At 40.9% G+C, this 17,766-nt stretch overlaps 1 protein-coding gene across 1 annotated transcript in view; it reads left to right on the top strand.

Annotated features, from left to right (window-relative positions):
* TYR (tyrosinase) overlaps positions 1-17,766 on the top strand; it is a 49,342-nt gene that overhangs the window by 13,020 nt on the left and 18,556 nt on the right. Inside the window, exon 3 of the mRNA XM_068395182.1 lies at positions 7,963-8,110. Within this exon, the coding sequence (XP_068251283.1) occupies positions 7,963-8,110 (148 nt within the window). The remainder of the gene's footprint in view (positions 1-7,962; positions 8,111-17,766) is intronic.

Here is a 17,766-nt window from a genome sequence, read left to right as displayed (position 1 = left end):
GTTCATGTGATTTAGATAGTTCTTCCAATAGACTGGGAAAAAGCCTACATGTTCTTGAGGATGTATGCAAATCAGATATGATTCAGAAGCCATACAGCTTAGGTAGCTACAGAAGCAGCATATATTATCTTGGTCATAGTGCTGCATGGCTTCTGGATTCATCCGGTTAGCTCAACACAGGGGCAGAACATGCCTGTTTTATCAGTCCCTCTAGATGTGCCCTCCTTGACATGTATTGTAGCCCTTTCAGAGCATCCATAGGATCCCTCGTCTGTGATTCAAAAAGGGAAGAAAAGAGACTGAGCAACTCCTTTTTTCCTGGCAGTGAAGGTAGACCTTTGCAAGTCCTAGGATCCGTGTGGAGCAAGCCTGAGAAACTGTAGCACAGTGAGGAAAAGCTCAGTAGGGTAAGAAAGACTGAGACAATTAATGTCCCCTTCTTAGATGCTCTGTAGACATGAAACCAAAAAACCAAAACAACCTAACGTTAAATCCTCTCTATTCTAGAGGAAATCCTGTTAAGAAAGTGACCATGTTTGCTCATAGTCCAACTCTCAGTGCAATTACCAGATCCTATATTGTTGTCTAACTTTTATAGCCTAGCTAAAGGAGATCTACAGTGTTCAATAGCTGATATAGAAGAGAGCAAAGGTCAACAGAGTTATGTTACCTTTCTTTCCATGAGAACATTTCATTATAGCCAGAGATCACTGTAACGAAACTGTGTCCACAACATTTCAAGATAAGGGCTTTTTTGGTGATGAGTCCATCTGAATGCAAGCCAGATGTGGCTCAGTAGACATTTATCTATATTACTATAGAGATGGAGCTTTTCCATTAGATACAGTGTTATCCAGAGACAGCTTTTTTCATTTCTTTTCTTTGAGGATATATTTTTTTTTACCTGAATTGTTTCAACACTCAACTTTTCACCACAGGACCATAAACATTTCTGTCAACTAACTTACTTGTTTAGTTAACACTATAGTGAACTGTAATGAGAAGCCAAGAATACATAGCTAATATTGAAAAAGATGGTAGAAAGTTCTTAAACTAATTTTACTGCCAAAATACCCAAAATAGCTCCTTTCTTACAAATGGCCTGCTTAGCTTTGTGTTGTACAGATGCCAACCTTAATTGTCAGCTTGCATTTACTGTGCCAGTGCCCACTTCTGCGTGACAGCGTTCTCACAAGCCTGCTAACACTCTATAGTTCCTAACATTTACTTCTTTTTCTACGCAAAAATCTTTTCAATCCTTCTTTTCTTATTTATACAGTTTGTGCCACTGAACCTAAGGTCAAATTCTAATATCTTTTAGATCCAAAGTAAATCCAAAGTAAGTCCATTGGCTTTACTGGAGTTACTCTAGATTTACAAAAGATGACCACAACGAAGCCAGTGACTGTAATGGATTAGCTCCTGATTTACACCAGTGTGAGATTTACTCCTAGGTTTTAGCTCTGTAATGGAAAACACCTGACTTCAAAGGGGTAGGTATCAGCATCATTGTGAGCAGATGCCAACAACGCAGGCTGAATCTATGTTTAACTAATAGAAAATGCTGCTATAGAGACAAAAATTATGTCACTGGAGAGTAACCAGACATTAACAGCAAATGTCAATATTATTCAATAAAACAACATTCCCCTTAGACAGAGCACATGGGTTGCCCTCTCACTCTGAGACAGTGTGGCCAGTTTCTTCTTTGACTGAAAAACAACACGTTAAAAGCAGTTTGCACATTGCCCCTTGAACTGGAAGATATTATTTAAAATAGGATTTATTGAATCATGGCCCTAACTGGGGAACACAGTTGACTTCATTGGACACTTCATGGATACAAGAAAAGAACAGAAAATTGATCTAGTTTATAAGCAGCAGGTGAGATCAGAAATGGATTAGCTGACTGCAAATTAAACAGTTGTGTTTCTTCTTTGTGCAGTTCACTTTTGGTCTGACATCTTGAATGTTACCTTCTAAGAATAAGAAATGGCTAAAAGCCCTAGAATTTCCTACTTTTTTATGATCAAATTCCACATTAGAAATTATTTTATTTATGGCAACTTCAAATGAAAATCAGTGCCTTTTAAGTTTTCCACAAAGTGACAAAAGAACATTTTAAAAAAATTTTCTGAAACTCTATATCACTTCCACAATTCATGAATTAACTCATGACACAGAGTATCAAGTCAAGCCATGTCATAGCATTCCGCTCTCTGTTACAATTATGTATTGTTATGCTGTTCTGTCATGAAATAATGGAATAAAACATCAAACACCTCAAAATGTAATTGCATTTTAATATGACATTTTCTTGGTTTTTCTGAAATGAGAAATTTTCTTTTGGAAAACTTTTCTCAGTTTTTCACTGCAATCCATATAGCTAATGAAAAATGGTTTCTCAAAATGAAGTTTGCCAACAGAAAACTTATAATTAAAAAAGTTTTAGCTTACAGCCAACATCCCTCAATCACGTCAAACTCTCAAACTCTGGGTAAATTTATGCTGCATATTGAGGAAATACCATCAAGATGCCAAGGGTCATTAACAGACAACTAGAAAGACTATTCAACCCTGACCACAGTGAAGCTCTACAGGAGTAATTTTAAGAAAAAAACCTGGAGGTTGACATCGTCTAAATTAGGTAATCAGAAAATTTCATTTACTACAGCCCCCTAGGCCAAATTCTGCAGATCTTGCAGCTACCTCACTCTGGAGAGATTACAGTAATAATATTATTTGAGAAAATATGTAAGATTTAACCCTGAAAAATTTCCTGTGAGTTTGCCAATGGCAGAAAAACTCCATGAACATAAGCCAGAATAACTTCAGCAAGGATATGGCTTTAAGATTCTTATAACTACATCTTCCTTCCTATTTTAAAGTAAATGCATCTATCTGGCTTGAATTTCTCTAAAATGTGAAATCCTTATTAAAGAAAAAATCATCCTCAGGGAGCGTGGAACCAAATATATCAGCCAGTTGAACTCAGATATAGTCTCATAAAATCATAGAACCATTTGGGTTGGGAAAGACCTTTAAGATCATTGACCCCAACTGTAAACCTAATACTGCCAAGTCCACCACTAAACCATGTCCCTAAGCACCACATCTACACGTCTTTTAAATACCTCCAGGGATGGTGACTCCACCACTTCCCTGAGCAGCCTGTTCCAAGGCTTGACAACCCTTTCAGTGAACAAATCTTTCCTAATATCCAATCTAAACCTCACCTGGTGCAACTTGAGGCCGCTTCCTCTCATCCTATTGCTTGTTACCTGAGAGAAGAGACCAACACCCACCTCTCTACAGTCTCCTTTCAGGTAGTTGTATACAGCAATAAGGTCTCCCTTCAGCCTCCTTTTCTCTACACTGAACAACTGCAGTTCCCTCAGCTGCTCCTCAGAAGACTTGTGCTCTAGACCCTTCACCAGCTTTGTTGCCCTTCTCTGGACTCGCTCCAGCACCTCGATGTCTTTCTTGTAGTGAGGGGCCCAAAACTAAACACAGTATTCGAGGTGCTGCTTCACCAGTGCCGAGTACAGAGCGACGATCACTTCCCTAGTCCTGCTGGCCACAAGCCAGGATGCTGTTGGCCTTCTTGGCCACCTGGGCACACTGCTGGCTCATATTCAGCTGGCTATTGATCAACACCCCCAGGTCCTTTTCTGCCAGGCAGCTTTCCAGCCACTCTTCCCCAAGCCTGTAGCAGTGCATGGGGCTGTTGTGCCCCAGGTGCAGGACCCGACACTTGGCCTTGTTGAACCTCATACAGTTGGCCTTGGCCCATCGATCCAGCCTGTCCAGATCCCTCTGCAGAGCCTTCCTACCCTCAAGCAGATCAACACTCCTTCCCAACTTGGTGTCATCTGTGAACTTAATGAGGGTGCACTCGATCCCCGCAACATGCGACATACAAAACAGAATTTGTCCTTTAAAGTCCTGGCTGTCCTAGCCACTGGCCTAGAAAGTCATAGAAAACTAAAATTTATTTTATAAGAAAAACAGTTAAAAAAACACTTGCAAAACTGTTAGTTAGGGATGCCACAGATGTTAAGCAGTCCACTAAGATAATCAGAGGAGACAGGATTGTTGGAATGGATTGTCAGTTACTGTAGCACTGGACACTGCTAATGCTCTCTGAACTCTGCATGCCCTCTGCTAGGTGTACTTACAGCAATTCAGTCAGCGGCAAATGGGCAACTGAGGAAAACACTACCTGCTTTCAATGTATAAAACTTTGCACTTGACTGATTGTACAGGGACTTCTGTGGCTTCCGTTATTAGATTGTAAAATCTGCAGTTAAATACTCTATTAAAAGACATACACCTGACCCAACTGCATTTTCAATGAGAACCAGCTATATATCATCTGAAAAACTGTCAGGCAGCCTTAATTTTTAGTGGCATCATTAGCTCCTCCTATAATAAACTTTGGGTTAAATCCCCATCTGATTTAGCTTGGCCTGGCTCCAGTGAAGCTACTTCAAATCCACTGAATCACTGTTGCTGATTTACAGTGCTATGAGCAGGAGCAGAATCAGGTTTATGATCTCTTAAAACTGTGATTTTTCTTTTATTGAAATCACTGGTAATACTTGCATTCACTTCAGTATGTATGCCCTAATGGCTGTTTCTAATGTATTGTAATTAAATGAGGGTTTAAAAGGATATCTGAATGCTACATCTTCCTGTACTGGCCAGATGATTTAACAGCTCACTGCCATCAGGGACAGTCCTGCTTCTCTATGCAATCTCCTCCATCCCACAGTCAGTCACTTCTCCTTCTTTTTTGGTACCAACACTGGCTCTCATCATACCCTTACATGAGATACTGTATCTCAGCAGCCTGGAAAAAAATGACATCCCACACTCCAGGGTAGTTTACTGCCAGACTAGTGAGTTAAATCAGTTCACGGAAGGACTGACGAGGTGAAGTTAATGAATGGAGAGGAAGGCACAGCGTGGGGCAAGGCAGGTGGGGAAAGTGGACTTCGCCTATCTAGAGGCAGGGATCTCTTATTTCAGCTCAGATCTGCCTCCTCACATATGGTGTAGAGGTAACTTTACCACAGCCACCTCAGCAAAGTTTCCGGTACTCCGAAAAAACTCCCACACTTTCACATATTCTTTTTAATTGGCTCTACCCCTTTTCATAGTATGTCATCCTGAATAGCTGATGGTACTGAAGTTTTTTAAAAAGTCTGGGAGAAAAGAATAAGACCTAGGCTAACAAAATAAAGTGACACCATATTGTACTTTTATTCCTGCTAACTTTACAATTTATATGAAGTTTTCATAACAAGGAATCAGATATTAGAACTTTTCATGAGCATGGTTAAACATGATGTCACCTTTGACACTGACTGAATGCACCCAATTAACTGGGAGCTGGAGGGTGGGGTTGCTAAAGCTGTTCCAGTTACAGAGCTTTTTATTATTAAGATAAATTGCTTGTGTGCAGATGTTTCATGAAAAGTTGTCCAGAGCCAAAATTATTAGATCAAGTGTTTGCAACACATTAAGAAATGTTAAGAAGTATCCCAAGTCTGATATAAAACATCTAGCCTTCTGCCTAGACTCTGCAGAAAGTTGATCTTCCCTTAAACATACTGATAATACAACTGAATATGAGTGGAAGAGTTGCTTCAGAATGATATACAGATGGGTCTTTTTCAGTTAATATTCACAGGAATTTCCTAGTATTGCTACATCAACCGATCCCAATGATCGTGCGCTGTAACCATAAGCAAAGGCCAAAATTGTTGCCATCGGTTCCTGTGAGTTCTGGCCAGTCTGTCAATGTACATCATTCTTCATAGGTAATATTTTATTCTGCTGTTTCCCCTGATTGACAGCTAGATAACATGGCATTCACCATCAGGTAAATTTCTGTGGGCAAGATTTTCCCTTTGAGAACTTCTGCCCGTTGCTGTTTATGTCACCATGCAGCATCTTCAATAATCACAGTCCATATCTGATGTACTTAAAACCTGCAGTTATCTGTAGACTTTAAAATGTCCCTCTTTCTCTCCTAGATACAGACTCACTCCACCTTGAAATCTTAAAATTTTCGTCATAAGCCAACACTACCTCCTCCAACTGTCCTGATTATGTTTTCTACTCTGACTCCCCTAGAATTTCTCAAAATCTTTGTCATACTATTACAGTCAGAAAGATGGAGGGTTGTTATGGTATACTGGTTCCTAGGTGATACAGCTATGATATGATCCTTATTATCAGTGTTTTTATGCCATATGCTTTTCCTGTGTTTGAAGAGTTTAACAGACAAGGCAAAGCCCGTTGAGGAATTTTAGAGTGACAAAATGATGCAATCATTTCACACAGAAGATGAGAGTCCCAGTGAGGTCTAAAACTCAGGTTTTCAAGTTCAGAGAGTATGACTCTACTCATAAGGCATCTCTAGCCATGTCTCAATTAATACTTTGAAGTGACTCAAAGAGAAGCAAATCCAAAGAGCAAAACAGCTGACTTCCATGTCGCACATGAGGGTTTTGACAGGGAAGTGGTTCTTTCACACTAGCTGTAGTTCAGTCCCGTAAACTGAACACTCACTGATAGTTGGCACATTTTAGATTTCCTCCAAAAGGAATCCAGCTTGCAGTCAGAAATTGCCCTGTGATGTCAGTCACAGCATGAAACAGAGGGACTGTTGGGAAATTCACTTCAAAAGTATATTGCTGATCCTCATTCAAGTGCTAGTTCTTGGTCCAAATAAGTAAACAAAGCAAATGTTCAAAGTGCGTGAGGCATTTCTCAAAGAGAAGAGCTAAGGTCTTTCTTTTTCCCACCTTGAAGACCTGATAAACAGCAACAATATTGGGAAAACACTGAGGATTATCTCAAAAAGCATATTGTTCACAGCCCTTTTTATTTGATCATTAAATTGTAAAGATGTGTAAATATGTCTCCATTATGCTTCCTCATCCTCCAGCTTACAGAAATTGTGAGAAGACAGGCTATCAAAATAAGAACTAATGGAGAGACTCATCTTCCAGTATTTCCTATTTGGGGGTTGGTCTGTGTGACCTTTTCTCAAAGCCCATATTTTAAGTGCTCTCCAAAATAACAGCAATCTGCAGACTTTCATCCTGCAAGTCTGACTGTGAAAGATTATTGATTATTTACCAAATCCATTTGTAAATATTATAGCTTGTGTTGTGTTGGCTCCTATCAACAAAAGAATGTGTTGTGTGGAGACAAATATTATTAAATTACTGATTATATGATGAGATAAAATAGCCTGTTTTATCTTAGGGACCTGTAAGTATAGAGATCAAAAATGAAAATAAAAGAAATAAATTTTCTCAATATGAATAAATTAAGGTTGTAGTGAAGTGGGAGTCGGCCTCTTCTCCAGGGCAACCAGCGATAGACAAGAGGACACAGGCTCAAGCTTCGCCAGGGGAGGTTCAGGTTAGACATTAGGAAGCATTTCTTCTCAGAAAGGGTCATTAGACATTGGAATGGGCTGCCCAGGGAGGTGGTGGAGTCACCATCTCTGGATGTGTTTAAGAAAAGACTGGACATGGCACTTAGTGCCATGGTCTATTTGCCATGGTGGTGTCAGGGCAACAGTTGGACTCGATGATCCCAGAGGTCTCTTCCAACCTGGTTGATTCTGTGATTCTGTGAAATGTACACAGATAAATGTCTGCAGGGATTGTGTTGCCTTTTAACAGCCAGACACAATGGACAAAGAAATTTAAAAATACAAAACAATTAAGCAGTATTTGCTGACATGCTGCATTAGCTACATGGCAGGAGTTTTAATTTAGCTTATTCTAATTTCATCTTTGCTATGCTTTTGAAATATATTAGCACCCCTTTACGTGTTTTCCTAAGACCTTGTCTAAAACGCTGAATGTAAATGAAGTGAAAGTAGATACTTTGATCTTCAGTCTTACTGAATCACGTGATTTCCTCTTGAATATACAGGCTTTGCTGATCCACGGACTGCAATATCAAACATATCTCAAAGTGGTTTGCATAATGCACTTCACATCTACATGAACGGCTCCATGTCCCAAGTACAAGGTTCTGCAAATGATCCTATCTTTGTACTACACCATGCATTTGTTGACAGGTGAGTTTAATTCTTCTAAGTAAACCTAATTTATTTTGTGTTTTTACGGTGTGCTTTTCACCTACATTTCAAAACTGCAGGTATTTTACATGGCTTTACATGCACAGCATTTTCAGACATGTGCAATTGAGCTCTGCTATTATTTGAGAGCAAGTGCCTTTGCTACCCTGTCTGTATGTTCACTGGATTAAATATAATTTGAAAAGCTGACAAATGCATACAGCTTTTACTACTAAGTCAAAACTAGTTCTTCAATGATGTCATAGTGATTAATATATACGGATGTGTATGTCAGGAAGTTTGGACCAAAAGTGAGTGACTCATTTTAACACAACTATAATCAGTTGGAGCAATTCCTTTACATTCTAATGTCAGTGCTGTTTTAATTTCTATGCCATAAGGAAAATCCGAGTGTGCTATTCATAAATAAAGACGAAAAAAATCCTTATTTCAGTGTGACAAACAAAATTGTGACTCTCTTGATGAAAGAGAAGAGTACAGCTGTGCGCAATGAAAGGAAAGTAAACAGAAGGATATCAAGTTTATTAATAAGAAAGGGTAGGGGAGCACAGTTTTGCAAGAGTGAAACTGCTACATTAAAGACAGCATTCCAAGATTTAATGGTGTCCTTAAAAATTTCTGCATTGCTATAATATATGCGAATGCCTCAAACGATTTACTGTGGACTACATTACACCAAACTATGATAACTAAAGAGCTAAAAAAAAGAAAGTTAGCTAAGCACAGAACTGTAAAAGCCACACAAACAACACTTGTTCTGATGCAGTTTATATTTTCTTACCAATCTTCCTCTACTTTCCCACCATACATTCACCATGACTTGGCTACTGCAATGCTTAGAACAAAAGAACTCTTACCCTGTACAAACTTTTGGGACTCTTTCATAAATTTGTATGCTCAGAAACCTACTGACTGAGAGTCTGTCTGCATGCGAGAAGGCACTTATTCAGATGAAAACCAAAATGTTTTTTTTTATTTGGGTCATTGAGGCACGCAGCACAGAAGGGATTCAGATTACATCTTGCAGAGTTCATCTAGCAGTGAAGTTCTTTAGTTTCAGGCAGTTTACACCAAAACTCTTACATAAAACTTTATCCTATTTAACCAAAAAGCTAGTCAGTGTAAAAGACAAATTTGAAGTTGGGCTTTTTCTCCTTAGTTTTTGTATTTAATGAGCCTAATGATCGTACTCTTCATACTTTACCCATCCAGAAATAGGGCGTCAAGTCTAAGCAGGTTACCCAGGCATTGGTGGAATGGTTTCTTCAAAGAGTGACCCACCTGTCTTTTACTCCTAATACCGTAGGGTATAATTAGCCTTCTGGAGGTGTCAGTTTTGAAATTCTTCTCTGTGAAAAGCTCTTCAGAACATTTTAAAAGTGAAACAGTGTAGTTTAGCTGTGATTTAGCACATCCACCCATTGACTGCTTGACAGGATGGACGCACAAGGGTTTCAGGTGTGGTTACAAATTTCGAACTTGGCACTTGGAAATTATCTTTCCAACATCCAGGCTATTAAAAAATGGATCAATTGAATATTCAGAGAAAAAGAACACACAAGGGAAAGCATTATGCTCTGCAATATCAAAAGAATTGTTTTCCTTAGACATTCACACTTGTATAAGACCTACGCATCTCTTAGCTCCTACTCAATGCAGGGCTTAAGTAGCACCTTGATCTTCATGCAGACCCCTCCCACAGAGGAATTTCAGTCATAGTTGTTATGAGCTTGTGGCAATACTTTTCATAACTGTAGTTGTTATCCATTTTAGAAGGCAAAACTATTTGCAAAAGATATCATTAAATCCTACTAGTGTTGAGGAAATAAATCATTGCACAGGCACTGTGGGGGCACTATAGATATCCATGATGCAAAATCATCCCATCTGTGGCAGAAAGAACGTTACCAGTGCTCTGCAGCTGCTGTGTATATGGGCTTTAGTACACACGGATGTAAAAACAGATAATAATGCTGCCTTTTGTATAAGTGACAGAAATGCATTAGCATGATTAGGGTTACTTAGCAGTCTTATACATGACAGATTAATCATGCTTTTAGTTATAATTAATAAGTAAGTGACTGATAGGTACGTGCAGTACATTTTAAAAAACGCTCTCCTACATAAACTTTGAATCTGAAGGGTTGCGAAGAAGTTCTTTTCTGAGGGGCAAGCAAGAATAGAGGAAACAGGAGAAACAGCCTCCACAGCAGCAGAAGCATTTTTTTTTGGTCCGTAGCAGCTTTTCTCATTTGGGAAGAACACTTTTGAGCTGATTGATTGCTATCACTACATTGGGCCAATGGACTTTTAACTAACTTTTTAACTAAATCTTCTGCTGAGGACAGCATCTCTTCCAGGCCTTGGTGAGGACATGGAAAGTTGTGAGATAGATAGAGGTTTACTGTCAAAGGCTGTAAAAAGTCTGGACATCAGCAAACACAGGTCTGCTGGTCTTGCAAAGGCAGGGAACAGCTCTGTGTCAAGAAATCAAGAATAGTCCAGCACTTTGAGCAGCCATGTAGGACCCAGAAGAGGGATTCCTCACTCCACTGCAAGTTCCTTGGGTGAAACTGTGTAGTTTGCTCTCCCAAACTCACATCTCCTGGAGACGTGTTTCCTTCCCAATGATTTCAACCAGGGGTGCCTAAAGACTTTTCAGGAGCTTCATCTCTGAGCTTCAGCTAATCCATTTGTAAGGTGGGTGATATCAGAAGCCTACGCAACAGGGATGCTGTCAGGGTAAATGCATTAACGACTGTGAAATGCTCAGTTACGGCCATAATAGGAGTGATAGAAGTAAGGCAATAGATCATTGGAACTGATTTCACATAGAAACATATGGTACAGAGGAGGATAAACAAGTGTATATGGAGTCTGCTGACAGGTGTGAGCCAAATGTTAGGAGCTGCTTTCCAAACTGAGCAACAGCTAGTCTCCCATCTGCTAACCCCCCGCCTTTCCTAACTGGGCCTAATGCACAAAATGAGGAAAGGATGGACAGAGCAGAGGTGTAGATGAGACCTCTCAGGCGAAAAGCAAAGCGTTGGCTTACAAATGCTTCCCTTTTTTTTTTTAGGTCATTCCCTCTCAGCAGTGCAGAAGTATGAAGGTACCCAGGAAATGGCTTTCTTAGCAATGATAAATCAGGCTCCTTGCTTTCGTATTTGCTAGCTAGAAGACCTAGGGATCAAACCCCAGTGCTTGGAAAAAGTAGGTGACCACCCTGAAAATTATTAATTGTTAATTGAATGGCTTCAAAAAAATGAAAAAAGATCCAACCAAATATACATTCAGCAGAAATGAGAGCTTTTTTAGCTCTCTGAAGCATTTCTCTTAATTGCAAATCTCTTTGCTATTCAGATATGCTCTACAGTCAGCACAAGGGAATAACAAGGGAGGAGTCAACCCACTCCAGCTGGAAGGAGCAGCTGCACAAGCAGTGAAAGCAAGGGCCCACAGTCCCACTTGAGCTCAGTCGGGTGTTTTGTTTGCTCTGAACAGGAGCTCTTTCCTCTGTGCCGACTCTTTCAGACCCTCCAGCCCTATAGCCACATAGTGTCTTCATCTGTTCTTCCTGCCTTTCTGTCCTTTGTTTCTTCCATCTTTCTTCTCATTTGTTCTGTACCTCCGTACCCACATCCCACCCCAAGAGTTTCCCTCTCAAACTGCAAGAAAAACTAAATAGTAATGGGGAAAATAAATTGCCATTAAAGATCTCCATACTACTTTATACTTGTACAGCAGCTAATGCAATAGGGCCCTAGTTCTCTTCTCGTTTCTAAAAGTTCTACAGTAATGGACAGGGTTTGTTACAATAATAGGGATGACCTCCAAAGGCCCTGGCTCTAAAATAAACAATTTAGAACTGATTTTGTAGAGAAACACAATAGGGTATAGGCTTTCAGTCTCTTGCATCTGTAAAGTCTAGTATTGTTAGACTATTTGTACAGCTAAACCCAGACTGTCAGTTGTAGTGGTGCCGTCACTACAGCACCTTTTTCTCCAGCTTTCATTAGTAACCGCACAGCTCAGAATACTGCTGCAGCCATCATTGCATCAACCCAATGCTCTGCCCAGGTGTTCCTCTCTGTTCATAACTTTCTACCACTTCTTTACTCTCTGTCACCTCATATGAACTGCTGGTCTCTATTTTCAAGGCCCTTCGCTGCCCATCCCCAAATCATTCCTTATTCGTTGTTAAGGAATTCACTCACCCCTCAGATGAGTTCATTGTATCAATCATCTCTATCGTACATCTGTTTGGCATTCTGACAAGTCCCTCCATACGCCTCCTGGTTGGGCATTGCTCACCCTACGCATCCACAGATTCAGTCACTGTTCTTCCCTTTGACATGACACTTGCAGAAAAGCTCAGACATCAGTAAGCTGAAATCTTCGCTTAGTGGGTGGACAGTTGCGCTGCGTGGTTGCCTAGTTCTCCTCCCATCTGTTTATATCCATCAGTTGTCCTTTGTCCTATGTGTTTATTATAAGCTCTGTCATTAAGGGACTGTCTAATTGCACTGGTCTGTGCAGCGCCTGGCCTGTTCTTAGCCTCTGACTATGGCTCTCGGGTATCAAAGCAACATGAGCAACAGGAGACAGCAATTTCTTCATTTACAATCATATGAAATGGCAATGACAAGAGTCAGCTGGACATCCCTATGCTGATCTTGTTACTTCAGTTACTCTTTTGTTTGCTGTCACACGGGACTAAACTCTTGCATCAAAGAGACAAAACCTTCAGGGGTAGGTGGGGGGGTGTGTGTATTTGTGTGTGAGCACACGCACTCTGCTGAAAATAATCCAAGTCAAGCATAAGGTCACAGAGGGAATGGACACACTCTCATTTACAGATGCTTACATATACACACACTTCCAAGCGAGTGCAGGAGAAACTCTCCTACACATCAGCTTCAGAGTCCAATGAAAATGCCACTAATTCTGCCTGATCAAGGCGAATGTCTCTGTGCTGTTCAGCAACATCATCTGCCATAGACTCCTCTGCAGGATGCTAAAATAACCCCTTCTGCCTCAGTGACAGGCTGGAGCTCGAGCTTTAGGAAATGCTGGCTTATCTGAGGATCTAACAATAAAATGTTCCTTATCACATTGCTTATCAGTGAAGTGTTAAACTGAAAAGCATGTATGGAGCAATCAACTGTTCAAAAATACATTAGAAGTCAGAATCTACACATCCTGATTTGCATGCCAGCAACGCTCCATTTCCTAAGCCGACTTTATGGACACTTTCAGTCCCTGTGGACACAATATACTCACCTTCATGCCAGCCCCTTCTTCCACTCAAAAAAAAAAAAAAAAGTTTGCGTTATATCAAAAGTGATTTTGTGGAAAATGCTTTAACAAGAGGAAATTTGATTTTCACTCCCAGAAGATGTCAGAATCAAAGCTTCTTATTTTTACTCTGTTTTTGAAACAGAACATTTTCATTTTCTCTTAAATGTCATCTCAGGTTTTTCAAACCAAAAAATGGCATGAGAAAAACCAAGTTGTTCTCTTGTTTTGAAATGTTGACAGGAAACAAGAACATTTTTTAGCAGTTAAAAACTATTGGCTTCAAGAATTTGGAACATTTGGAATGAAAGCATTCAAAAAGGATTATTAGGAATTCTTGTAAGGCAACACTAGGTTTCCAGACTTGTTTAATACATGAAATAAGACTCGTTCCTTACCCTAAACTGTCTCCAGTGGGAGACAACACAGACAAAGCATAAGGCCAAGGAAGTATTATCTGCATTTGGTATATGGAAACTTAGAAACACCAAAACAAGTGACTTAAGCACAGCTGAGATGGAGATTGTAATACAATGATATATCAGTTAATAATAAAGCAGTGTAAAAATGGAGAAGTCACTGCACAAACACTAAGCGTATGATCAATTTTCTCCCTCGATATGGGCACAGCAAGACTGTTATTGCTTTCTGAGGTATGTTTGCAAAAAATGATGACACAGTCATCATAAAAGTCATATTTTTCTGGAGCTGAATGAACTATGGCTTGGAGCCACATGAAATGTGTTAGACAAAGGCAGGTCAAGAGGCTGCCCTTAGCAATATGCCTCTTCCCACAGTAACAGCAAACCTACAGTGCTTCTGCATCATGTCAGCTCAGGTTCTTACTGTCTGTATCCTCCCAAGTGCCTGCAAAAAGGCAGTAGATGAGGTGAAGTCGTCTCCATAATTGTCCCTGGTGTGAAGGTGAAACATGGTTAAAGTACTTCCATGCAGTGAAACCATGAACATCACTGGGCTACTGCTATGCCCAGGGGTAAGCAAGTACAGCTTGTATGAGCAAAGACCCATGGATTTGCTCCTGACCTAGAGGTGTTTTGCACTTCCAGAACAGAGCTGAGGTGATGGTGTGTAGCAGGACAGCCTCTCATGCTCCCAAATACTACTTCGCCTCCTAAAAGCTTTTGCATTTTGCTAATATATCTTTTGATACCTGGCAGCTGCGTAAAATCTTGTGGAAGCTGGTGGGTGTTACAGTCATTTCTTACTCGGGATATATGTCTCTAACCTTTAGGTTGCCTTTTGGAATTAAACATCTGGATTATGAAGTGCTACTATAAAAAAAAAAAAAAGAACCATGCTCATGGTGTGGCAGAGATGGGATGGGTGGGACAGTATCAGTGGGGGCTGTACAGTTTCACTGGGACTGTATGCATATGCTGAATGCATGCAAGATGGATAAAGAGGGAAAAAAACATTTCAGAAGTAGACAGGGAAGGCAGCAGGAAGCCAAGGACAGCTGGAGAAGCACTTAAACGTGATCATTGTGGAGTAGTAGCACAGTATCCAAAGAAGTCCCCATAAACAATTTTATCTGTAGGGCTATGAGTAGTGAGGAGCAGTCTGTAGGAGATCACCTTGGCTCTCCTGCCCCAGAGAGCTCCCTTGTACCCCTGGCACCTGGGCGAGTGAGGGCATCAGCATTGGAGCTGATGAACTGCTCACACAATAAGTACCCATTAACATGTAGGCGTGCATCAAATCCACAGTTGGCGGAGCTGCTGGTTTCTCCCTCTAAGGAAACACAGCTTCAGCACTAGTTAAGCTCTATTCTTCTTCGTTAAGCTGCTGGAGTGAGTCCAGAGAAGGGCAACAAAGCTGGTGAAGGGTCTAGAGGGTCTGTCTTATGAGGAGCAGCTGAGGGAACAGGGATTGTTCAGCCTGGAGAAAAAGAGGTTGAGGGGAGACCTTATCGCTCTCTACAACTACCTGAAAGGAGGTTGTAGTGAGGTGGGAGTCGGCCTCTTCTCCCAGGCAACTAGTGACAGGACTAGAGGGCATAACCTCAAGCTGCGCCAGGGGAAGTTCAGGTTAGACATTAGGAAAATTTTCTTCACAGAAAGGGTTATTAGGCATTGGAATGGGCTGCCCAGGGACGTGGTGGAGTCATCATCCCTGGAGGCGTTTAAGAAAAGACTGGATGTGGCACTTAGTGACATGGTCTAGTTGACACAGTGGTATTAGGTCAAAGGTTGGACTCGATGATCCCAGAGGTTTCTTCCAACCTAGTTGATTCTGTGCTTCTGTGATTCTCAAGCTACAGTGCAGACATGTCCTTTTGAGCCCCACTTATAGTCAGTAGAGACTATAGTCCAAGAATCACTGTCTAGTGACCAGCTCAGCTGCAAACACCTCTGCTGAGGCACCTTTTTGTCTTTTGATTGCATGAGTCCACTCAAAATACTTCTTTTTGTCTCTGCACAACACCTTGCACAGAGAGTTTATTTAATCTCAAGTTCGGAAATTACTATAATGCAAACACTCACAACACATGTAATGCTTAAGATGTATGACCCATTGCTTGTGTATGTAGTAAGACTGAGGCTGGGAAAGCTACCTCTCTACCTCCAAAGCCCTCAGGGGAATTAATCGCATTTTTGCAATGCATGCTGGGTAGCAGTTACCTGTCAGACCTCTTCTCCCTGCCTTGCATGTATTAGACGGCCCCTGCCAGGAACAGAGCCCTGATCAGCACGCACAACTACAACCCATCAGCAGGCTCTGCAGCACAGCAGCAAGGTAGCCCAGCTCTTACACTTCTCTGATGTTTAACAAAATCACCTCATTACAAGCAGCTGCTGTGTTGGAAGCCACCATGTCACAGAAACCAACTCTGTTTTACCAGGAGGGACATCAGAGGAAGAAAACTACCCTCCGGAAGAGCGTTTCATGTGAGGGTGGGTCAGGAGTGACTTTGGTCACAAGCTTTATTGGCACACACAAACTCCTACGACAAGCATGAGATAGAGAGCAGATCAGTACTGAAGGGGCGGGAAACTCAAGCACGCAAAATTTTAGAAATGAAAGCAGGGAAGGATTTGCCTTAATTTTGCTTTGCCATGGGGATGTCTACAAATGTGCAAGAGGACACATACTCCTTCTGTTACCACAAACCCTCAGCTGGCACTGAACCAGAGCTTCTAACCTTCCCCTCTTAACCTCTCAGGCTTAGCAGAAAGCTAACTAGAGCTACTCAGCTTGTTTGATGGAGCTGACTCATTCAAAGTGGGCTCAGTATGTGGGCAGAGTGAGTTCACATCTACTGCAAAATACCACATAAATATATCCATGGAAAACAGAGTGTAAGTGGGAAAGTTGGGGTGTTGCTGAGAAACACAGCTCTCCAGTGTCTCTCCTTTGATATCCTTGTGTCTGAGGCTGAAAGGCAAATTGTACACCAAGATACTGGAGCTGGACTCTAACATCTATTTTAGTAAGCCTGGGACATTCCTGCTACTGCAATTGCAAAGCACCCAAAGGAATGCAGGAACTGCCTTGAAGGATCACACCACAGGTCCATCTAACCTGTATCATGGCTAGAGTGGTAGCCAGAAGCAAAAGTGAAGGAGTATGGGTTTAGAGTAACCCTCCTCCAAAAGACCTCCCTGCTTTGCCCATTGGACAGACAGGGGCTGAGTCTGTATAGTACACTTGAGGTTGCATCTGCATCTAAAGTAACCCACACTTTTAAATAAGTCCTCTGGCAATCCACAGATAGACCATACCGAATCAGAGACAGAGAGAAACAAGGACAAGGAACAGGCTCCGGAGATAAATGTTCTTTTTATCGATTAAGCATACATAAAACCTGCTGATTCACCTTGCTTTAGGGGAACAGCAAAAGGAAGGTTAAAGAGATATCTTCTGGATTATATGTGAAATACAGTAGTTGGCAATCTCACCTGCCATGTCATTATTCAGGCTAGATGTTTGTAATGACCCATTCTGCTCTTAAAAATCAATAATATAGGAGGTTCAGTTCAAATAGTCCCATTTAAAGTGCATGTTTCATATCACTCTTACTGCAAGATTTTAGTTCAGCCAACGCAGCTGTAGAATGGATTACTTTGTACCTACATATTATGCAAGTGATTAGTGGTTTTTAAAAGGAAAGGTTACTTTGCCCTGAAACTTGGCAAGAGCAGTATAGTTAGTCCTCACCTATTCTCTTAACGCTGGAGGAGAAGAAAGCTCTCTCTGTGACACAGCAATCAAGACAAGCTCTGATGCAGACAGCTAGCATGGTGTTGAATTTCCTTCCTGCAGCACTTCTGCAATAATAGCTGCTGTAATTGTTCAAATTGTAAAAAATCCCAGGA

The sequence above is a fragment of the Nyctibius grandis genome, chromosome 2 (assembly GCF_013368605.1).
Source record: "Nyctibius grandis isolate bNycGra1 chromosome 2, bNycGra1.pri, whole genome shotgun sequence".
Classification (NCBI taxonomy): Eukaryota; Metazoa; Chordata; class Aves; order Nyctibiiformes; family Nyctibiidae; genus Nyctibius; species Nyctibius grandis.
The sequence above is the reverse complement of the archived record's forward strand: the minus strand, read 5'-3'. Positions and strand labels throughout refer to the sequence as shown.